A 24720-nucleotide genomic window follows, 5' to 3' on the forward strand; every position below is an offset into this window, starting at 1 on the left:
GAGGTTCCCCTCTGCCCAATTCTCCAGCCTGTTAGGGTCCCTCTGAATATGTTACAGTATAGATGCTACTTAAAGGATAGATTGAAAGTCACAGTCTCCAAGTAAAATAGCAGCACATTCTCCTTGAGACATTCTGGTTAATAAACTGTGATTCATGTGTATACCATCAATAAAATGTTGTGAAAAACAAAACTTTTTCCTTGTTAAACCAGGCAATACTATTATAAAAATGGGATATTGTTCTTCTTGTTTTATTTTACAGTTAAACAAGATAGCTTTAATTATTATGGTCTGACATGCCATCTCCAAAACAGAAGGTACAGAACTGGAAGGTATAATACATTTGCAATGTATTTGCCAAGGATTATTTCTTTAGGCGTTAAAAAGCATGTGCATAGAGAATGAGGAAAAATGTTTAATTCTTCATGGAATCTTTACTGAAGGAGCAATTGTCAAAATGGAGTTAAGATTTATTGATTACATCAAAATATTAATTACTACATTAAATTAGATTTTAGTAAATATGAATTTGTGCCATAAAAAAGAAATAACTTGTATTATTAATGGTGTCCTGGGTGTGTTTTAAAATCTTTGGTTCCATAATGCACAGTTGATCCTTCATAGACCTCAAGTAGGAATAATTAGGAGGTTAGGAGAGCCAAGGACCTCTAAAAATCACACCTTCTTACAAAAAAAAAAAATATTCTGTGATTGATTAGGAACAAAATAGTCATAGTGATCAATATGACAGGCAAGTGGTAAGACTGAGTGGGAAAGAAATAGGTTAAAAAATATTTGAGGGGTGTGGAGGTTTTTCGAAAGGAGAGTAGATAGATGATGCCAAAACCAAAGGACAGCGTAAAAGAAATGCCATATTCAGTCAGGAAGAAATCAGAGCAGTAGAAAACGTATCATTTTTTATATCTTAGTCAGGCAGCACCGATCAGTTGCTGTGCCTAACAGAACAAACAATTATTGCAGCTGCAGAGAGGAAAGAAATAATAGTAACATAGCAGTTTCCTAAGGAAAAGAAGTAGATGTGGATGTTCTTAAGAATATCCACTGAGATCCCTGTCAAGGTCACAGCCAAGCAACTGTGGGAGGGAAAAAAGATCCAACGACATGAAACACGTCATCTGAATTACTGCTGTATAATTAACAAACATATTTTTGCCCATATGATTCAGCAGGAATGTTTGCCTGAAAAGTTTATGCAAGCTGCACTTGAACTGTGAGACCTGGAGAAAGCCCCCCTGCTCCCGGGCTCAGTGTTCAGGCAACCTGCACCTTGACCACAGGCTGCCCCCAGGGTGCAGCACACGTCAGTCTCCTGGTGCCGTGGGCAGGAGGGCTGTAGTCATGGAGGGACCAGCACTATGCTCCAGTGGCTGCTTGGTCTGAACGGTGGGGACCAGAAATTTGTGAGGTATGGATTCTACTTTGAAAGAGAGAGACAGCCACAGAAAGTCTTCTTAGAAGACTCTGTAGAAGAGTACTTGCCGTGATGCTGCAGGGATCTCTCTTTCTAAATTTATGTTTTATATTCAGTAATTAAATCAAGCAAAGGGGGAATTATGCTAAATGAATGGCCATCTGACAGCTTTCCAGATACAATATATATAGCCTTGACTGGTTATCAGGGAAATATCATCCAAATCGTATAACTTTTCAGCATACACATGCTTTTGCTACCTTCAGACAGCTTGCAGAGCACATACATAAGTAAAGATACACAATCATAAACACAAGGTAGAACATCAAAAATAGGACTTCAAGGAAAGTGCATCATTTCCCAGGACAGGCATTTGGATACTTTCAAGAATGAAATTTTGAATGAAACTGCAGCACAAAAATCAAATAAAGCACAGGTTTTACAGAGAGAGGAATATACCATATCTCACAATATATTTTTACAGGACAGGCTTCAACAGTTCCCAAGAACTGGATCACAACCTTAATGCTGTCTGACTGAAGCTATTGCATTACTATCAACCAAGATCATTTTTACATTAGGGATGTGTTAATACCACCAAATAGATTTTAATACATCATAATGCTGGAATTAACCATTTTTTTTTCTGACAAGGAACAAGTCACCTTCTATTATCAGGCATCAAATCATTTTAATATTTGGCTGATATGTTCTCCTTCTTGTACAATCTGCCAAATAAAACAGTTAGCCTAGCTGCAGAGTGGAAAGAAAATGTGACTGAATAAGACGCAGATAAAAACGGATATAGAAATTAGCCCTGAAGTACTGTAGATTTTCCAAGGCCTTGCTAAGAAGTCAGAGACAGTTATATTTGGCTTTAGGAAAACTTAAGCGCTCAAGACCAAGTTTACTCTCAGAAAATAGTAGGTCCTATTCGAACAGCTTAAAAGATGGCAAAAACGTTTAAAGTAAGCCTCTCAATTTTATTTATTTGGAGTGCAACTTGCACTCATCAGTGGAAGAATATGTATGGTATATAGATGCTGAAAGATACTATTATAGAATAGTGTCAATTTGGAATTCAGATTTCAAGCACGGACCAAATCTTTCATTTGGCAACTAGGTTAAGAGCCTAAGAGTGCGTCTATGTTGGTGACTGCGTGCAAGGGTTGCACAAATTTGGCTTGCATCTATACCTGGAGACTTCTGATGCACACTGAAGCATGCCATTGATACACTTGCAGTGGTTTCTCTCTTTCTGAAACAAAGACTGATGTCATACAACAGGGCGTTAGCAAGGGAGTACCATTTTCAGTGTGCATACAAGGTCCCCCACTGTGTAACTCTCTAGGTTTGCATGGTATATGCAATGTTAGATTTTTGGCAATCTATTTATTGTTTTAGATCAGTGCTGCTTGTTGATAGAGATATTGCTACAAAGCTACTCTTTATCTGCCTATCACTTATCAAACTATAGTCACAGATGGACACTTCCACTGCTATATCTGTTTTTAATTTCTTAGTGCAATGCCCTACTAATGGTGGATAATACTTACCAAAAAGGATAGGAGAGTGTGTGTATAATGGTCACAGTCAACTCAAGCAAAGGAAAATTCTTTGCTGGGTGTGAACAAAGCTGGAGCTGAGGATCTAGAAAATAATCTCCTCTGGAAAATGCCTGCAGCTTACCCATTTGTAGATATGGAGGACAACTTATGTTTCACACTTTTCTTATTTTGCAAAGACAGAAAAGATGTATCTTGACCTCCTCTTGGCACAGGGGCTCTTGACTGAAATTTTCTTCTGTCACAATAATGTATTTAAAGATGAGTTATACATAATAAAACCTTGAAATTTAGTTACAAAAGTTAGTACAGACACCTAGATACTCTTCTTGTTCCAATTTCTGTAAACAGAATTGCAGCTCCTTTATCCAGAATGCACCTCCAGCAGGTTATCTTCTGACTCATAGTCACAATAACAAGACTGAAAGAGAGATGAGCAACACGGCTGGAGCCATGGCTTCCACAGAAGGTTGTCCCATGATAACTGGTCAGGGACAGCATGCAGTGATTTGGTATGGTTATCTACTGCTTGCAGTATGACATGGAGGATTTCATAAAAACGACTCTCCGTTTCTGGAGTCAGTGGGACTTTTTCTTCAGGGTCTCGGGAGAGATCAAAGAGTAGTGGGGGATCATGGCGCGTGACAAAACCTCCATAGCAAAAGCAAACATGAGAATCATAGCAACCATTGGAGTCTTCAGGATTAAAGTTGGGAGTGAAGAAGAAGACTTTCCAAATAGATTCACCTGCAATTTACAGACATAAAACAGCTGATGATAACAGACAAACAAAAGGTCCCCTAATCTTATGAAAACCAAATTTATACCATAGGAAATCGGTCTTTTGGTTCAGCTTCACTGTGTACAGGCACTACCACATACTGAAACAGCAAAACAAAACTAAGCAAAACATGGTGGTTGTTGTGCTACACACATATATGATTCTGACCACTTCATTCCTTTGGAAGAATTCTGATTAATTAAATCACAGAAGATTTAAAGAACTTTATGTTTTTACATGAACAGTGCTAAGAAGATCTGCATAAACATTTACTAAGCCACTGCACTTTCTTCAAGACTTATTAAAATGGACCACTTGACCATATCTAGACATTGTCGGGCTATGACTGCTGCTTGTTTTGCAAATCAAAGTAATTCCATGTTAATCTTATTCTCTCCTCATCTCTTTTTTGTATTAACCCAATACCTCCTGTCATATGCTTAGACTGAAAAAATCTTGAGACACAGACTCTCATTTCATTAAATGTGGTGACATGAGCTGATCCTAACTCCTGTCTCAGGCCTCTAGATGCTTTTGCAAAAAATAAATAAGTATTAGGGTGGTGTAATCTTGAGGTGAAACTCTGCTTTTTAATATGAGAATCAGACATGTTTTCATTTCTAAGTAGCTCACTTAGCTTAATTTGTTTTGTGCAGAAACTGAACTGTCTGTACTTGTATAACTTCATTCAGTACTTTTACTATTTAAAAATACAAATTAATTCCTGGATTAAGAATAAGCAAATATGAATTGGTTCATTCAAGAAGTGGACTTGAAGAGAAGATATATTGGAGAACCCGGAAATGCTTATCAAGAAAGAAATCAAATAATAAAATGGCTAATATTTTGCTCAAGTGTCACAGAGCAGATGATAATTTTAAGGGAAGTATGTAACTACAGTCCTACAGAAACAGGCTAGAGAACAAATAAGAGTCAGAGTCCATGCTTTATTCTTGATAAAAGTGAGATACTAAATAGCTGAGGTCTCTAGACTAGGTCTATAACGTCTGACTATCTATCCATTTGAATATATGCAGATATCAAAAGTACATTTTCATTAGGGCTCATTCAGCACCTTAATGCTGAAATCATTTTCTTAATTTCTCATTTTTTTAAATACTAGGGGAAACACTCTTTTTAGTATTTCTCCATATAAAGAGGTAAAATTAATCTCAGAGGCAAAAGTTCTGTTAAATTCACAGAAAGCTTTGTTAATCTATTTAAAAAATGCCATATATTGATATGTGCTACAGTGGTTAATATTCATTAACCAAATCACCAGTTCAACAGAATGGAAATCACCACAAAATGTGGGAAAGGCAGAGATAACTGGTATATCACATGCTGTAACTACCTCGTACTTGACTTTTAAAGATAAAAAACAGGTTGAAAGAAAGACATGTTTCAGTAGAAAAAAGGAGTCACAGGCTGTAGTTCTAGTCTATAGCATGAATTTAAAAGATAGTACGTGACCTTAACATTCTTTACAGCTTCTTCTATCCTACAGCATTTTTCACTTTATAAGAAATTTTACCTTTAGAAACCTATTCAGTGATAGAACCTGGAGACTTCCAGTTCACTTAGTCTGCACTTAAATCCGGGTCGGAGGGGTGAAGGTTGTTACACACGTTAGACTGGAAGAGTCCTCTGAACGTTGCTTGGAAGTTAGCAAAGGGGAAGGAGTTTTAAAGGCTGAGTGACTTGCTGACACAGACAATAGGACATGGCACTCTTTAAAAGGCACCAAAGGCTCTTGCTGTGACGGCCCATTCATATTGGGGAGAGCAGGGAAGACGAAGGGGAAGGAAGGATGTGTTCCTTCATCTACTTTTCCAGTAACGTTTTGCCGGGTTGGTTTGAGACTTGAATTCTTTGCTGTTTTCTCATAATTAAAAATAAACAACAAACACCAGCACTCCTCTTACATCTCTTTGGACTTAAGCACAGAACATTGCCTCTCATTTCCTGAGATTTAGATTTTACATTCTGATAAAGTATATGATTCTATACTAAATAGTTCTTCAGGCTTTTTAAGAGTGTTTAATTGGCAAGATGGACAATGAGAAACATAAAAAGCCAAGGGGCTTTATTAATCAGTGCACTATATGCCTTCACAGACATGCAGTATTTACCTCACCTGAAAATTTGATTCTCAACATCATCACCTTGTGACATAAGAAGAGCATAAAAAAAAAGTATATAGCTATTAAAGTGTCAGCTAACAGAAATTCCAGTAAGTTCCCATATGGAAACTTTGTGGTGATGCTGTCTTACCACATATCTTTCTTTGAGGGTGCATTTGTGCTGAATGACATTAAAAAGAATTTTTCAGTCAACTTCTTCCGTGTTGGGCACTATATTACAGGGCCAGTTCAATGGCTTTCACATAGCAAGATTAAGCAGAGAATTCTGAGTTAATGCAAGTCATTATCATCAGCTCATACAGGCAAGTATAAAGACACAGGAAAAAGAAAGAAAAAAATAATTAAGTTGTATCATGATTTTTTTTCCCATAGAATAAAAAATTGTTCAGATTTGCCTATATCCAGAACATATAGAATATTGCAAATGCATGTTTTAGGTGGGTGACAGAACATGTGTGATGTTGTATTGTATCTGAATTACATACCCAGTTTTTTAAAGAGTTGATGGTAATTTATCACTAAGCTCTGGGAGAGCAAAGTCTGTTACTGTGCAATGAACATCTGTTGCACTCCAGTGATGTTTCACTGAGAGTCTGGAACTTCATGTGATGCTGGAGGAAGAGCAGAACAGAGTTTAACCACTGATTTCCTAATCTTTATAAAAACTAAAGCGTATCTGTCAGTGTCTGTAGCTGTAGAACGGCTAGTGTAATGTACTAGGAGACATAAAGAGCTGTCAGACTTCTAATCTGTAAAGCTGATGAACCGTATAAGGCTGGATATTTAAAAGACAGAGTTCTTTCCCAGTGTCTCTCAACTGGTATAAAATCTCATTTTGTCAGAGGGCTAACCAAAAGGATCAAATTAATTTCTTGGTAATTAACAATACCTGTGCTCTGCAAACCATCTGAATAGTAAGCTCTCTTTTTATATAAAGACAACTATATGTCTCTTCCTCGGCGAAATCATTAGGAAAACTGCCAGGGCTCCCTCCAAATGAAGTATATCAGGTCCCTTTTAAAACAAAGCAGGCAAGCCCTAATGCTGCAGCACCCCTCAGGCCCCTTTCCGGATGCTTCCCAGCTACTTTACTTATCATCTATTTTTCCTGCAATGCTCCAGCTCTATGAATTGTCCAACAGTTTCACCTAGTCACCTGCCAGAATATCACTATCCTCCCATATTTAGAAAAACAAAAGCTACAGAAGTTGTATATGTAAACATTCTCAAATGAAAATAGGTTGCAGTTAGTTCAAGCAAATACATGAACACAATCACTAAAAGTTTGATCTCCATGACAGACTCCTCTTCTGTTTCATTCTTTACCCACTAAACAGCAGACTATTCATCCTCTTCTACTCATACGGACAACCGTAGCTCCAACAGACAGGTAGCAGCTGTGGAATCAAGTAAGAGTCTCTCAGTAAAATATATTAATATGCAGATGCAGTGACACTCTGGATATGGATGTCATTTCTGTTATAGTAGTACTATCCTTAATCATTCACGGCTAAATCTTGTTTTCTGATAAGCAGTTCTTGAAGTGAATAGAAGCTACTGCTGTGTTATTGCTTAGACCTTATTTTTATTGTACTTCATCTATAACAACTTTATAGGTTTGCAGCTACTGCCCTCTTCTTTGTTCATATTATTTTGCTTCTTCTTCTGTAATGTTGTTAAAAAAATGTGTTCTTCAACATAAATTGGGGTGTTTGTTGGTCTCTCCTTGGCTTAGACGGCTTTGAGCACAGCCCTTTGGGCCTAGAATACTCATGTAAATTGCCTAAAGATATTTTCTGTATTTTGAGTGTGCTATGTAGCCATTGTGAGTTCTCAAGCTCTAACTTATATCAGCTCTCAAGGATATTTACAGAGTAGCAGATGAATACTGCAACTCATTTTAAAATGATTTTCTTCAGATAACTTATTGTTAGGTTGATTCCTTTCTTCCTGTTTCATATATTTTTAGTTATTTAGAATTAACAGATTGTCTATTGATCTTATATAATGTAGGTATTGCAAATGTGTATAGATCTGTATATACATTCAGCTCTTCAATAATTTAACAATTTGAGAAAGGTTTTGGTTGCTAAATCCTTGTAGAACTATATCTAGTATATTGAGAATATGGTAACAATAAAGAAAAGGTATGTTTTCAAGAGTATGTGCCTGCCTGAAACAGCTAATAAAAAACTGCTATTTGTATGCTAAAATTTTTAGCTTTATTGTTCTTTTGGTAAAAATTTGTATTTTGCAGATACTTGTATTAAGTATCTCAGTATCTTACAGTGTTATGTGGTTAAATCAGTCTCAAGACAGCACACGATGTCCCAATGTAGGTGGAAAATAACTGAGTGATATTCAAAGACATAATGTTAGTTTATGAGAATGGTTTGTTGCTAGAAAAGTCTTGCATAAAGCACTGTGCAGAACATGAAGTATTTGAGGTAAAAATATGAAGCAAAATAGTAATAGCAGTGGTGTTCAAACCTTATGAATTTGAAACTGCAATGTTAAGTATCTGCTAAAACAGACAGAATTGCAGAGTGCTGGATATATAGTTATATTGAACAACCGCTGGAGGAAAAATACAAGACACAGTGAAACCATGCTCAGGCTGCTCGAGTCAAGACAGAAATCTCTTGACTGAGCTCTTGTATGAGTTATATGTGACTTTGAGTAAGTTCTGTGGTATGAAAAGGTTCCACTTAATTCTGTTCAAAAGTCAAGTTTAGCTGCTGAACAGTAGCTGCTGAAAAAGAATAATCTTCCCGAAGTCTTCATCATCTTCAAAAAGAATTGCTTGATCATTTGCACAGTTTTCTTTAATTGCTGAAGAAACTCCCAAGTGGGATGAATTTCCAGTAATTTTAATCTACTTGAATCCTTTTCCTGCATTAAATCACTGGCTATAGAAACAATGCTGCTAAAATAGGAGGTACTAATGCAATGTCATACCTCATATTTGGAAGTCCAAACGTATTCGAACTATGTTAACAGAAACATGGAAGAATACATTATCCTAGAAAATTTTTCCATCTATAGTAATTTTATGGACCTAATACAGACACCTGCTGAAGATTTAGTTCAAGAGTCTCCTCACTTGTTGAATGTTCCATGTAATTTTCAGTTCATCCACGCAGCAGTTGATGTCACACTGGAGACAGAAGATAATGCTGGCACAAACAAAATTACTGGTCATTTTCCAAGCTATATTTGAAGGTCCTTGAAAACTGAAAAGCTCTATTTTATTGTTTGTGAGAGAAATAGTATTGATTTGCATGTACTGGTTTTCCAGTGGAGTCAGTATGAGACACAGGGAATAACTGAGAGAGCAACCCACTAAAGAATGTGACACAGCATAAGCACCTTGTCAAAGATGACGAAAAACAAAGAGAAATATATTCAGAATTGTGTTTTGTCTTCTGTCCTTTCTGTCCTACAAAAAACCACGTTTTTTTAATACAAACCAAATGGAGGACAATCATTCCTTTCCTACATAAAGTGGATGAAATCATCTTGAGTGAAATGAACAGATCTGAAAGATTCAGATAGCTGTTTTCCTGATATTGAGGCAAACATAAGAGACCAAAATGCAAAGGAATTATAAGCAACCTCTGCAAATATTTTCAGATAAGTTTGAACGAACCAAAAAGAAAACTATTCCCAGGAATTTGCTCATAAATGGCTCTCTCCATCCATTTTTCAAAATTTGGATGTTAAAAAGAACCTTAAGATACACAACATACTAATGAAGTATTCCAAAGTCTTAGTCTGAAAATTGAAAGTGAGTTTGACCTTTATATGGCAAGAAGTACACCTAAAAATAAAGAAATAGCCATGCAAAATGAAAGCGAAAAGTAGCAGTTTCCTAAAGTCAGTAGCCCAGAGTTGCATGCACTGCCCAAGAACACAGAGCATTCATTTGGTTTATTTTAAAAAGTTCAGGACAAAGATGAATTAAGCTTCTATACAGGCGACTCAAATAGTTGAATATTTTTACTTAATCAAAGTTATTAGAATACTTACAAATGTTTTTGTTTTATTTTGAAAATTTCATCAGTTATGCATGAAAGATAACATAGCATAGATTTTTTTGTTGTTCTCGTTAGACTGAAAAAATTGGAATCAGAGAAAAGTAATGTTTCTAAATAATATGGTGCAAAAATGTCCGTATCTATCCTAAATATCAGAAAATAATTCTGAACGCATGAATTCTGTTTTTATATTGTACAGATTATAGTACGTGTAATTTAGCATCTGAAATATATGACATGAATTTTGGTCCTATTGAGAGATAATGCATGTCATAGCCAAAAATATACGACAATTCAATTCCCTTCTTTTTGTTAGAAAGAAAAGTTGGAAAATGAGGAAAAAAATTGTGCGAGTATTAAACCACTTAGGACTATAAGGGTGGTTATCTGACAGTTGCGGGGGCGGCCCAAGCTTCAGCTGGAAATTGTGTGATGGGGGCAAAGAAAGTTCGAGTGGTACATGCCTGTCATTTGAAACCAATACATTTGAAGAAACGGAAAATAGAAGCTAGGAAACTTCCTAGGAAGTTTTCCAGAATTCTATTATCCGTTCTCCTGTGGACCTGTTCAAGCTTTAAATAATCCACAGCAGCTCAGCAACCTGCTAGTGTGGACTTCTACGCAAAAATAAAAGTTTATTTTACAGTTCGCCAGACAGTATAAAAGCTTGAGCTTGAAATGAGAACTTGTTTAAGAAAAGCAACGGGAATCTTTTTTTGTCCTTAGGTGGCATGCAGGTTTGACACAGACAGTAAACTTCAAATATTCTCCAGATCACAGTAAGGGGTGGAAAAAGTAAACAGTTTTGACTCTGTCGTACTTCCCAGCTAAAGAAAGGCAAGGGTGCGGCAGAGGGAAAAACAGGCTTCACTCCTGTGTGCTGTGATCTACCTCCCTAATAAAAATGAGGTCAGAGAAAGGTCTCCTGGAGCTCTAAATGGGATTAATATATTTTAATCTTCCTTACTTAGGACGTAAAGGAAGAAAGCTCAGCATCACTTTGATGAAAGGTTACTTCAGGTCTATCATTCAATTATTAAAACAGCCTTCTGTCTGGGGAACCCTTGTTCAGTCATGCATGAAGCAATCTACGTAAGCAAAGTTTGCAATTTTTAGATCATTTTCTTCACGAGGAATGATACACTGGAGCTGTGTACAGTGGGGTTTGGCTTGTGACTTTCACACAGTGGCCATTCCTGCTCCTTAGTTTGTAATCTAAACCAGGAGAAAGGTGAGTGCAAAGAAAAAAAGAAAGAGAAAAAAGAGGGAAAAAAAGTAGCTCCTCTTTATGGTGAAAGTGTTATCTTTAGTTAATACTTCTAAAAATGCCATACTCACGGCAATCCTATCTATTCAGACTTAGAACACCAGTTGAAATATTTTGATTCAGATACTTTATTTCCTCAACATTCCTTATGATCAAGGAATTAAAAGGACTAAAGGAATCAAAGGATTCCTTATGATCAAGGAATTAAAAAGGTACTAGTCAGGTGTCATAAAAACTGTTACATTTAAGGACAAATATTTTGAGAGTCTGTTATTGTCTCCCAGCTCTTGAGAGCTCAGTTAATACTAAGATCAAGTTTTGACATTTTAACCTAGCTTACTGTACAAGAAACTGTAAAATCTTTTAAAAACCTGAGAAGCTCCAAAAAATTCACTCAGAAAATAAAACAAAAGGTTCAAAAGTATTCCTCAGTAGCACTGACCCAGCCAGAACTAAAACTGTTGCAAAGAGAAATTAGTTTTTACCTTCATAAAACTTTTACTTTACTTTTGCTTTACTTCTGTTATCTAAAAATAGAAACAATGTATACTTACAAAAATTGGGCAATGTGTCTTTTACTTGATGATGCAGACCCCGAGACAGTGAATTTCCAATGGCACAGCTAGGCCAGGGTTCCTGATTCCCAGAAACCAAAAACTATCCATACAATTACCTTGTTGCAGAAAGCATACCTTTTCCAGTAAGGAAGGTCTCTATTTCATTTCAACTTAACCCAGGTAACTAGGAAGTTGGGTCTGTGTTCTTACTATGATTAGGAGTAGGGTAAATATAAAAAAAAAAGAGTAGAATTTAATTCATTTTTTTTTCTTTTACTTAGCGCTGTCTCCCAGATTAGGTAGGTGAATACTGTTACAGAACGGAGCAGCCTAAGTCAGCTCTATAAATAGCTGTAACTGATAGCCTAACAATAACTGTGTTTGTCATGCTTGTCAGAGGAAATGCCTTCCTACCTAAAATATTGTTTGCAGAGATGTGCATCAGTTGATTAAGTCAATTTTCTTGAGCTGGATATAAACAGTTTTATGGTGCCTGTTCAAGCTAGAAATGTTCTTCTTCCCTTCTCAGTTACATTATTTCACACTTACCAAACAAGAAGCCCATACTATGTCACCCAAATTCATCTGCAGCTGCTCTGACGTGAGGCTCAGATAGCAAATTAAAATACATAATAAGATAACTTAGGTAAACAACACTTGCGGACTGATCTGTTTCTCCCAGCTGTTGTGTTTGGTGAGTCAAATACAAACTAGGCACTCGCATTTGGGATTTTTTGAGGCTCTTCTTGTTTGTGGTGCCTCCATGAATGAAGGAAATGGGCAAGATTAGGTGGAAAGGAAAAAAAAAAAAACAAGCAGGCAAACAAGGAGTGAAGAGGATTCTCAGAAAGCAAGTTAAGAAGCAGGAGAAACAAAATATCTTCCAAAATCAAGAATAAGATGAAAAGATCTTAATGGACTTCAGCAGGAAACAACGAGTAACTCAGATGCAAAAAGAAATATCTTCTTGATGTCATCAAAAAAGAAAACCAGGAGCAGCAACAACAACAAAAAAACTGAAGAAAACTATTGGAAAAGAAAAGAAATCTCTTAGCATATTGGAAATGAATAGACTTATGGAACTAGGAAAGAGAAAAGCCACATGACAGGAAAATTCTCATGAAGGTCAAAGTGTTTATTACAGTTTCTGTGCTTGCAGAAAGACTAACATAAGGATTTGATCTATTTAAGACGATCAAAAAAAGGTCCACCTTAAGTGAAACTAGAAGGACAGAAAAAGGAAGAGAAAGAAGGAAGGAAGGAAGGAAGAAAAAACAGATGGGAAAAGGCATAGCTCAGAGGGGAGAAAGGGGCTGGCCTTTGTCCATCAAAAAATGTGACATAAGTGAGCTGAAGACTCATGAATTACAACTGAATGAAGAGTGAATTTTCTTCCATGGCCTAAACATTTTCAATTCGATATTTCTTGCTATTTAATTCCTCTCCTGATGTGATTGTGTAGATGAAGCTATGGAGAACAGACGTAATTCCACATCACACCAACACTTTAAGCTTTAGCATGTACGGTGACCCTCAAAATCAGAAAAGTGGTCTGGAGAACTTGTCTTCTACCATTCAGGAAATCTCAAGCAAAAATTTTGCAGTGGACTATAACACGTAAATATATAAGCAACAGTAAAGTATATGTCTACGTATTTATGGAAACTTGTCGTGTGTTGTTACAAGTTTCTACTTTTTGTCTCTGTTAAATTACAGTGCCACTGCATATTGGTAGCAAAACAAAGGTTGATGACAAAGAATGAGGTTTTATGAAGTTTATAAAGTATTTCTGGGGAAGGACACCAATATCTCTGCAGTAAGCGCTGCCCTAATCACCAGTAGCACTTTTTTGTAAGAAAGAAAGAATAAAAAGATTCTCAAGGTGCTGATAGCTAATGGCTATAGTAAATGTCCTGTTTTAGCTTTGTGTTAAAAGGAACATTGAGTTTATAAAGCCAGTGGCTCTTTCTTAATTACATTTTAAGTATCTTTTTGCCAGTGTAACTCATATCAGAAATTGGATCTAATTCACCTTTTTCTTTTCTCATCATTCTTATCAGTTCTTATCAGGATCTTATCAGGATAAAATGCTGTTCTATACTGCAAAAACAAAACATTATTTATATTTCGCTACCTAGTCTAACCTAACTATTTCTTACATATTTGTAGACATACCCTTAACTGAACCTCTGCTAATTTACAAGAAAAAATGACATGAATTAAATTACGCGATCTTGAAGTTCCCAGTCAGAAAATTCAAACTTGAAAAGGAACAAGACTCTTACAGTATCACTCCTGATACTTAGCAAAATATTCACGTTTGATACATTGTGAGAAGGTGGTAAGGTGCTTCTAATTCTCAGTTCAACGAATTCAGTAGGATTTACTGCTCATTAGTATGCTGCTACTTAGTATGCAACCTGACAATTTGGTCATCTCATCTATTTTTTGATATCTGCAATGTGGAGTTCTTTGTATAAGCTAGTTACCACCCTATATTGAGTCTGCTTCTTTGTTAAAAGTTTGCTTTAGGGTTAGAGGAAATCTGTGCGTTTCTCTGTTGCCTATGGTGATTAGCTCAGATGTAGCTGTTTGTTTACACTGTAGACATCTACATGTCATCATCACCATCCTCAGGTTTTGCAAGAAAACTGAGGTGTCTTGGCCGTGACAGCACTGACTGCCCCTGCCCAGCCTCCCCCTGGGCTTCCCTCCACCCCCCGGGCCCAGGCCCCCATTTCAGCCCAGCCTGAGGCTGTCAGTCCCTGCTCCACAATGCTGTAGAAGTACCAGCTTCCAGCCCTCTCCCTGGATAGGCCTAGATTGTAGCCTTGCTTCCAGCTCTGTCTTCAGTCTCATCCCCTGCTGCTCCTGACTGGAATCTGTGGAGACACCTTGGACCTGTATCATCACCTCACCCTGTCAGGGACCATTGATGGACCCTGTCACCAGCACCCAGCTCTGCCTGCCCCTCTTGGGTGCTGCAGGACTGAGCCCTGATCAGCAAGGGCACTGCTGCTGCTGGGGTCACCAGTGGTTCCTGGCTCGCTCCCCATCAAGGAGCAGCCCCGCTCCTGCTTCTCCCTGACACGAGGTAACCAGCTACAGACTGCTGTCATCCATATTACAAGTACCCGTACATAATTTTCTTCAAAGATTTCCTTGAAACATGCTTTTTTTCAGGCATCAGAACTAACGATGTTTTTAAAAAGATACGGTTTGTTTTCTTTCTTGTCAGCTCTCTATGTAATTATTGTCCAGTGCCCGTTATGACTCAAACATAAAGTTAAATCTTTTTCTCCTTAGCTATCTCTTTATACTGCAGAAATAAAACATTAGAGCAGTTCCGGTGAAGAGTATTACTCTCACGGTCTTTCAGATCACTTTTAGAGTGAGACACCACCCCAAATCAGTGTGTCAAACTTCCTGTAACTCCAGCGTCCTCTAATCCACCTTTAACTTAACTTCTAAGACCAAATATCTATTTACAAGGTGCTGCCACTTGTGAAAGATCCCAGTGTTCATAGACTGTGTGTCAAATACCTCCTCCTTTCAAGTATATGCACAGTCTACGTATTTAACTGAGGAGGCCAGAAAATACAGAGGGAGGTTTGTGAACTTTTAAATAAAAGTTCCTTTTTCATATGGATTACTTCTGTACACTTTCTTAATGAGTCTCACTCACCCTTAAGAATCACTCAAAGACCTTTGAAATACGGTCACAAGCTAAAGTCCACTCTGTGCTATGCTGAGTACATACAAAGTTACTTTGCTTATGCAATGTGCTTCTCTTTCTCATATAAATATATGCACTTTACTCTGTACTAATTGTAACAAATAAGAATAAAAAAACTCATCTCAGATACTTCAAATTAATTTTCTTTTTGTCATCTAGTTCATCCCCCTGCCACTGCATGACTGTTCCCTACAGTGTATTTTTTTAGAGCTGTCTTGATAGATGGTGTCTTCTATTGTAACTTCTGTGCTACTATCATTCATTTCCTTTCTTGGAGAAGATAAAGACACATTTTATTGGCACACTCCTTTCACTTAGTTTTTTATGTAGCAACTTTTTCAAATACATATCCTCATCTTCATGAATTCCTGCTGCAGTTTAAATAAAGATTTTGGCAGAGGTAATTATCTCAGAGTTCATTTGGATTGCCCCATTCCCTCATACACCTGTTGCATCGTCTATTCAAATTCCGTTTCTATACCATCTCTAACGCTGTGGTTCACTGAAGTGAATGCTGAAATTCCCCTGAATTTACTGACAGGGTGATTTCGTCTTCTACATTCTATTTGCTTTCAGTAAAGAAAAGTATTTGTATCTTAGTTTAGGCATTCAAGTAATACTCTCATGCTTATACTTTAGCAAAGTACAATGCAAGCTGCGACTGAAGCTACTCGTGTGCTTAGCTAATAGTTTACGCAAGGATCTAAATATGCTCAAGTCCCATCATATCTCCTATTTTGAGTACCTTAGGAAAAAAACTAGTGAAAAATTTGAGTAAATTTATGTTTAAGGGGATCTGTGCTGCTGCTTGCTTAAAACTTTTCTTCGCTACGCTGATACTGACAGATACACCCTGAGTGATTTATTTAATGTCTCAGAATCTGGAGGAAGAAAAAACCTGAATCCAGTTTTACCAAGTCTAAGGCAAGTGTCCTGCACTCTGGGCAACTCTTCCTTTTAGAAAATCAGTGTTCAGCATTCAAATCCTAGCTCTCTGAAGACTGAACTCATGTCTGCTCAGCAACATCCTCTATCAATTTTTGTTGGTATAGTCTGGAGACAAAAGGTCATATCTGGATGGCCTAAAATCTATCAGTCTCCACCTGCTGAGGGTATCAATCAAAATTTAAATTGCCTGAAAGTGACCTACAACTTCAAGTACTTTCAGCTGAAAATACAGCAGACTTATTTGACCCTGAATCTCTTATAAGGAGTTATATACAAGTCGCCTTAGATTATTAAACAATAGTTGAGCATCAAAGAATACTAAGAACTGAGTAAACCAGATAATGTAATTTGGTTACTGAGACAAAATTATTGTTTAAAGGTAGTGCTGTATTAGAGCTTTTGGGTAAGTAATTCTGGGGAAAATAATGTTTTTATTATATGCCTGCACACACTTGAAAGTCAAACAAGCAAATATATCAGCCTCTAGGAAATTACGTCCTGTCCTCAATAAATTGCCAACCCTTGTTCTGCCATGGATATGCATTAATGGATCTGAAGACTACGGTGAATCAGAGAAACATGGCGGGAAATGAAAATGATTCAGAAGTGAATCTGTCACTTTCATATACCAAAATCCTTAAAATATTCATTGATGCCTAATTTAAGATAATTTCCTTGGTTGTCCAAGCTCCCATCTGCAAAATCTTCTGGCCTTTTCTCCTTCTGGGGTATACATGGATATATATAGCTATATCCAGGGAAGTGCAGGTTTTACTGAGCTACATGTTGCATAAGCCTTGGTATAATATCTGAACAAAGACTTTCCGATCTCTCGGACCTGCCACCAACAGAACGAGGCTAGAGAGATGTGGCAACATAGAATAGTCTAATATAATGGCCAGAGAGCTCAGCTGAGACGTAACTAACACTGAAGAGCTTTCATCCAAAACTGGAAATAAGAAGCAAGTCAGCAAATTCCAGAATTCTTGCTTCCCTAGCAGTTGTCCTTCACCTTCTACGTTTACAACTCCTTACACTTTTATATGTAAAAGAGAAAAAAATTGCTAGCATTTCAGTCCTTCGGATGATTATTTTCCCTTAAAAATGACTATATTCTATATTCTAATTTAAGACTTTTAGTTAATCGTTTTCATGGGTCAGTAAGGATTTCCTTTCCACAATGTGCGAGTGGCAAAATGAATTCTGATCACTTTTTCCACCAATCTCTGAAGTACAGTTGTAAGACTTTCTAGTGGGTAGACTACTGCTGTGAAAGAGGTGGCAGAGATAATCTGTCTTAACCAATGTGCCTTGCTCACATATTCCAAGACATGTTTGCCAAGTTTACAGCTGAGCAGAAACCTCTTTCCCTTACAGCATCAGGGATAATTCTCCTTTTGGGTCATACAGAGTACCCTTCAACTTTTCCTATCATTTTTAGAATCTGGACAATTGATGGCTTTTTGGTCTTCTACGACCTGTTTTTGACACATAGATTAATTTCTTACAGACTAAAATGCTTTAATATCAATAATATGAGATTATCTTGCAAAATGCAATGGTGCATGAGATATAGGAGTCCAGAATGAATCATTTAAGGTTTTGTTTCTAACCTCAAATATTATGAAAGTAAGAATTAATTTGTATAAGTTTAAAGATTCTCTCAGAATTCTGGCCAAGAATTTCTGAACTTTGTTTAATTTGCACTAATGGAGTCTATCATACTCAATTCTCTGTAAATGAAAACATATGCATCCCAGAGTAAATACTTGTGAAGTATCTTGCGTTTACAGGCACATTGGGTTTTTTTCAGCTGAGATGCAATAAGACTGCAAACCAGTCTCTCTCCGTGACTACTTTGGCAACTGTTTGATCTCTTCCTATTAGGAGCAGATTCTGATGAGCACTTATCACACTTATTCTCCTTCTTCTGTTTGGCTTGCTCTTCCAATTTTAAAGAACTTATATCATTCATTGTAATAATTCTAGCATGCCTTAGAATGTCTTTGAGGAAAGTACTTACATCTCAAACCTAATTCAAGAGTTATTATTTATTGCAGCACTAAGAAGATCAGGCTCAATTATACAGGACAGCTACAAAGTTGAATTAAACAAAGGCAGGCTCATCCTTGAGCATGAAATGCTGGGTCATTTTACTGGTCTAAGAATATGATCATGTAGATTATGTTTAGGATAAGGGCCTTTAACTATCATTTTAGGAAGTAATACATGTAAACAGAATACATAACAGCTTTCGATCTGAAGTCATCCACAGATATACATTGTACTTCCTCCAAACTATTGAAAGAGTGTTTGGCATTACATGACAAGATATAAATTTTATACATGCCCTTCTTCCCCACTGTAGTTATGAGTAATGACAGCACTCAAAGGATATTATGAAACATAAACATCTGTATACTGGCAGTTGCTTTCCGGCTTTTCAAGTTGACATTCAATTTTTAAACCATAGCTCAGCAAACTCTGTCCACATCTCTCAGCTGTAGCAGGTTACTTTCCCAAAATACTCTCTAAAGATCTATGATAATAGTAACGGTAACAGGAAACACTAGAAAATATTTTTATGAAAGCTATCATCCTATTGTACTCACTGGCCTGGCTCCTCCTTCTACACATTTTTTCTATGCTATTCTCCACAAGGCAAACATATCCCTCAGCTGCTGCAACGGAAAGGAAAACGGACTCCATACATGATTTTCAAGCGAAAAACAGGTTTGTTTAAACATTCAGCAGTGGCATGCAGTAACCCGTTTTATTTCATATTATAGTGAATTGCACATTGAGCGGTGTTTGCTACAGTCTCAGGTTAGGGTCTAGTGACTAAAATATTTGAACTCAGGTAGTGTCTACAAGGTTGCTTAATTTTCTCCTAACACTTCCCAACATGCCTCTGTCAGACTTTCATTCACACTAAACATGTCCATGTTTAAGCTCATTTTCTTTATTAACACTGAGTCAGTGTTCTAAACCAAAGTCTCAGCACATAAAGGGTGTAGACATAAAAAGGAATCTGGATTTCAGTTAGGATTAGAGATTAGGAAATCTCTCAATAAAACTGTATTCAAATGAAAGTCAGGCCGTGCAGACAGACTTAGTAATTTCCACATTACTCAAATCACCACCTCCCTTTCCAAAAGTCTTCCCACCTTGCTAATTATCATAGGTTTATCTAGCTTTAACTTCATAGTTTTGGACCACTACTTTCTTGTCTATCCTAAAAAAAAGAACAAAAACAAAAAAAGACTCTAAATGTAAAAAAAGATTCTCTGCTTCCACAACTGTCTTTCCAAGAATAGGTCAAAGTATATCAGAGAAGAAATACTGTTAGGTAGATCCATGGATGACCAAAGAACATTGGTGCTTAATGCCCTTGTAAATGTTCTCCTGTCCCTTCCTGAGTCATAACATGTTCTTAGACATATTGCAATGATATATAACAAATGAAATATGAAATATAACAAAGAGTAGGGGTAAGGATATATTTTGAGTTTATTTAGTTCACAAACTGAACAAATTGCTTGAAACTGGCTCAGAAAGATGAAGTATAATCCCCATGGGAACTTCTTCTCCTGTATCTAGACAGAGACAGCACTGACTGGCTCAGTCTAGCACTGAGGTTCACATATAAATGAGGTACAAAATCTTTTGCTGACACTTTCTTGCCTTGGCAATAGCCCTTTCCCTGAGAGAAGTAGTATGATTTATTTAGGGATTTATCATGCTTTGCTAATAAGATGAAATACTTAAGGGGGGAATACACAAGCAGTTATGCATGTAGACACTGTCCTTGTTAGTTATAATCATTTGCCCACATCCTAAACTTGAGAATCCACTATTGGAATAATCCTTTGCAACATTCAAATAATTTTAATTTCTTTTTTTCACTTCACTGGGAGACAATTTATAAACTTTTATCAGCTTAAGCTTTGTTAAAGAGACACAGTAAAACGCTGACTTTTCCACATTTTCTATCTCCAAAATACTAAGGTGTTACGACCTTAAAATTAGGTTAAATACTTTGAAAGATATATACTCAAAAATATTGTGCCAAAAGCTAGTAACACATTTTTCTTTAGTTCAGCCTACTAGTTGCTAAGTATTTAAATATACGTCTCAGAACTTAGTCTTATTAATTTTTTATTCTTTTTTAATTCATTTTTATATTCATTTTTTGCCAAAAATCAATACGTCATAGCTTTATTTAAAAGCACTGGCACAAATTAAACACTTGCTAAATGGAGACCTGAAATATTTTGGCATATGAAAGGAAAAAAAAAAAAAAAACAAAAAAAGATGAGGCTTTTGATAATGTCCAAGAGTTACAGACAATGCATAATAAGCATCAAGTTCCAGAATCCAGTTAAAGCATTTCTCAGCACCTCTTCTTAATCGTTATAGCCTCAGTGTGAACACCAGCACGGTTTATCTAAGTCAACATCTGTATTGTTACTGTATAGCCCTGCTCTTTGGAGCTACTTGTTATTCTTGAGATCATCAGAACTTCTAAAATGACTTAGCAACTCTGCTAGGGCAGAGCTGTATGAACTGAAGCAGAAGAATGCACAACCTGTATTTTTGTACAATTTTTTGCAATTCCCTGTTGCTTTTCTATACGCTGACTGATTACATTTCCATTGACATGCCTCTAAACTGAGACATTGGTGTTCAGCACTTATTCTTGTGCTAAAATAAGGTTAATGATGCACTTTGCAAAATGTTTGGAAAGGTAAAACCTGCAAACTGTCAAAGGATGATATTCAAGTTAACAAATTTTACTTGTATAAACAATTGTAAACGATGCCAATTTTGATACACCCATCATATTTCAAGTATCATAATTCATTTTCTATACCTAACTGATGCATCTGGTAACTAGCCTCTTTTTCAATCTGAAGAGAGTCTCAGAGTATTCTTTCAAAGTTTAAAAGACTCCAAAGAAGACTTCAAACAGAATTTTATATGATTTCTATTTTTACCTGATTAAAAAAAAAAGTCAGCTATTCAAACCCTAGGCTTCAGCATGACACAGTGGCTACATTTTCTTCTCCCTCTCTTTTCCTTGATTCTAGCTTTGGACTTTTTATGCTGATCAACTCCGTTATGCTGGATTCTTCCAGACGATTTTTAGTTTTTACAGCAAATTCAAAGCTGTTACTGCAAGATTTCATTCTCACAGAACAGTTCAAACCTTCTTCACCTCTGTGAAACATACATTTATCCTAATACTTACATACATCCTCATGCCTTCACAGCATAAGTAAAAATGTCCCTAATTACTGAAACTGATTTTGGCTGAAAAAAAGGAGTTTTGTTTAACTTTACCTTCTACGTTTCTATTCAAAAACTGATTCAAACTCTCATGGGCTACAGTTGCTTCTGAGTCATAAAGGTTTGTGCTCTTAGAGCCTCTTGCCAAAGCTGAAAACGGGCTTTAGTAGCAATTGCATTGTTTTTGGACTCTATAAATACTACAAGCACGTTTCCACGTTTCTGTAAGTATTATAGAACTGTCAGCATCATCTACTGTAGTTGAAACTCATAACTTTAAACCTGCATATAACGCTTTTGAACCAAAATTAAGCTTGCAGATTAGGCATTGAGAAATCAGACAATAAAAACGTGATTTCTTATAGTGCACCTGCTGCAGTCTCAGACAAAAAACGGGAGGAGTTTTCATGCTAAAACTATCATTTTAGCTTTAAGTTAGGTTATTATTAGAGTTAGGTATGCTGCATAAACCAAAGAGATAAATGCTACAGAAAAATCCATTATTTATATAAATGTCTTGCATTCTTAGGATTCCTAAGGGACTTGCTATATCTCCACAGCCTACATACTGTAGACAGGGACTGTTTATTCCTGCAACGAAATATAGCCACCTCTAGGATGAAAAGTAGCAGTTGTTTAAAAACTCAGAACAGTGTGGTTGTAACGAATCCCAGTTAGCTAGGCTGAAGGTTGGGATTATTTTAGAGAAGAAGAGGAGAAAGGGCAAGAAGGTGCTTCTGTGGCCAAACGTACGAAAAAAGTGAACCAAAGCCCTTGCTGGACTAAAGGATTTGAAATTCTAAGACACTGTGGTTATCAGGAACTAATATGTCCATATTTTAATGTTTTTCATAGCATGCTAAAGTTGGAGAAAAATATATCCAAAAGAAACTGCACAAAGCTTTGAGATACTTTATTTTTTTGGAAAAATGAATAAGAAATTCTACCCTTAGCTAGATTTCTTTACTTACAGTTTCTATCTAGCATTTTTATCTCATATTTTTATCTTTGTAGAGCTAGACTCAAAATTGTCATGTGACCATGTATTTTTCCTATTCCAATTGTATGTTTTACCCTTGCATATATGTATCATGCTATTGTTTTAGCAGCTTCAGCAAATGATTACATAACAGTGATTGCTTACAGGAAGATTAATTATTTGCAGAGTCTGAGATTTTTGGTTTGGGATTACATTTGTTCAGGAAAATAATGTGCAAATTAACTCAAACTTCCAATATGTCAATTCTATAAAGAAAGGAAAAGCAGAGAACTTCATTTGGTTTGGAATCAGAAACAGCACAGACAGTATATAGACCAACTTATAACGCTTTGCTGGCTAACTAGGTTTATTACTGAGGACATGAATCTATGTTGAGGCAGCTATAAAACTTTTAGGATTGAGCTTGTATTTTCATATCACCGAACAGAACTGTACGGTCAGAGCTATGTAGTGAAACACTGCCTGCACATTGTCCTATGGCACTGAAGAGAGTCCAGATAATAAAATTAAGTTAATCTTGAAGACTCTACTGAAGTCTCACTCAAGTGAGATTGAGAAGCTTGCTTCATTTCATATTGTTTAAAAATTAATGTACAATAGACAGATAACAGGTTGTAAATGAAAAATTATTGCACATACCTGGTAAGGACAGAATTATCTTAAGGTATACATGGAGGGCTATTACCTCCTAATAATAAAAGATCTAGCCTTTCTTCATTGCACTAGTGCTAATTCTAAGTAGTAAAAAATCTTCATGCTCCTTTTTATGGTCTTGTTGAGTTTTAATGCTGTAACTGCACTATAATTTCTAACTTCCCCTTCCTACTAGCAGTGCGAGAAACCTATTTTGCTTTACAAAATGAGATTTGCTTTTAAATGAGATTCTTAATGAATCTTGTTGACTCCTGGAGCAGGGACTTTGGGGGAAAGTGTAAACAATTAAATATCATGGATCTTACCTCAAAAATATAAGCATTAGTGACAATGTTATTTTATTTTGAACTGTGAACACATTCTCATGACATCACATAATACAGAAAGTGATACAACAGTGATCTTTAAGTGAATGCTGAAAAAGTTGAAGAGGAGTGAAAGAGTGAGTCTCTCATGTGTTTGCATTTCAGTCCCACATCTAGGAGACCACTGAGCCAATAAAAATAAATGCATAACTGCATTATACTTCTTATTCTGCTTCATAGCTTCTGACTGATTTGCTGCTGAAGAGTTATTTCCAAGAAATCATTGGGTAAAACTTTGGGCAATGGATGAATTTGAAAAATGTCACAATCCGTTTGTAGGGGCTTGTACTTTATTAGTTCATGGACTTTGCATTTCTACTAAGAGTTCATTGAAACAGCTATTACAATCAATTTATTACTGCAATAAAGTCTCCTTCTGTTTGAAATGATTTTTACACAAAACAAGGAACTGATAAAAAAAAAAAGCTGGATTTTGTTTTTCCTCCTTTCAGTTTCGGGACATTTTAGATATTTTAACAAAAGATATTGGAAAAAAAAATTAATGTTTTATGTGTCTCTTCTCCTATTCGAGACCAAATACAAAGCTCTGAAGTCAACAGGAAGCTCACTGTATTAGGATATGAGCTTTTCTCAGGCTAAGGGCATTACATTGATGATAAAAGATTTCTGGATGTGTTGGCTTTCCAAAATACTAATCAGGACTTATACTGAGAGAACACCTGTACTGTAGAGAGTACACAAGAGTACACATTGTCCACAGACACACACACTGACCTCCAGCATAACGCTGTCCATGTGCACCCACCCTCTGAGCATCCGATATTTTCATCTGTAATTATTTCTTCTCTCCCTCATGACACAGTCTCCTATGACATACTGACAAATTATCCAGCTCTTGACAGTCAAGTTTCCAGGGAATTTCTCTAAAAATATATATATTTTGCTTGTTTTCCAGGAGTATGAGGATGTCAGAGGCTGTGGCAC

At 36.4% G+C, this 24720-nt stretch overlaps 1 protein-coding gene across 13 annotated transcripts in view; it reads right to left on the minus strand.

Moving 5' to 3' along the window:
- Positions 1-234: 234 nt before the first annotated feature.
- The window catches only part of STS (steroid sulfatase), a 115206-nt gene continuing 90720 nt past the window's right edge, over positions 235-24720 (minus strand). For all 13 annotated transcript variants that reach the window (XM_068921491.1, XM_068921577.1, XM_068921543.1 and 10 more), the window contains one exon: positions 235-3744. In XM_068921491.1, coding sequence (XP_068777592.1) covers positions 3362-3744 — 383 coding nt within the window. In that variant the 3' untranslated portion in view covers positions 235-3361. The remainder of the gene's footprint in view (positions 3745-24720) is intronic.

The sequence above is a fragment of the Struthio camelus genome, chromosome 1 (genome assembly GCF_040807025.1).
Source record: "Struthio camelus isolate bStrCam1 chromosome 1, bStrCam1.hap1, whole genome shotgun sequence".
NCBI classification, from domain to species: domain Eukaryota; kingdom Metazoa; phylum Chordata; class Aves; order Struthioniformes; family Struthionidae; genus Struthio; species Struthio camelus.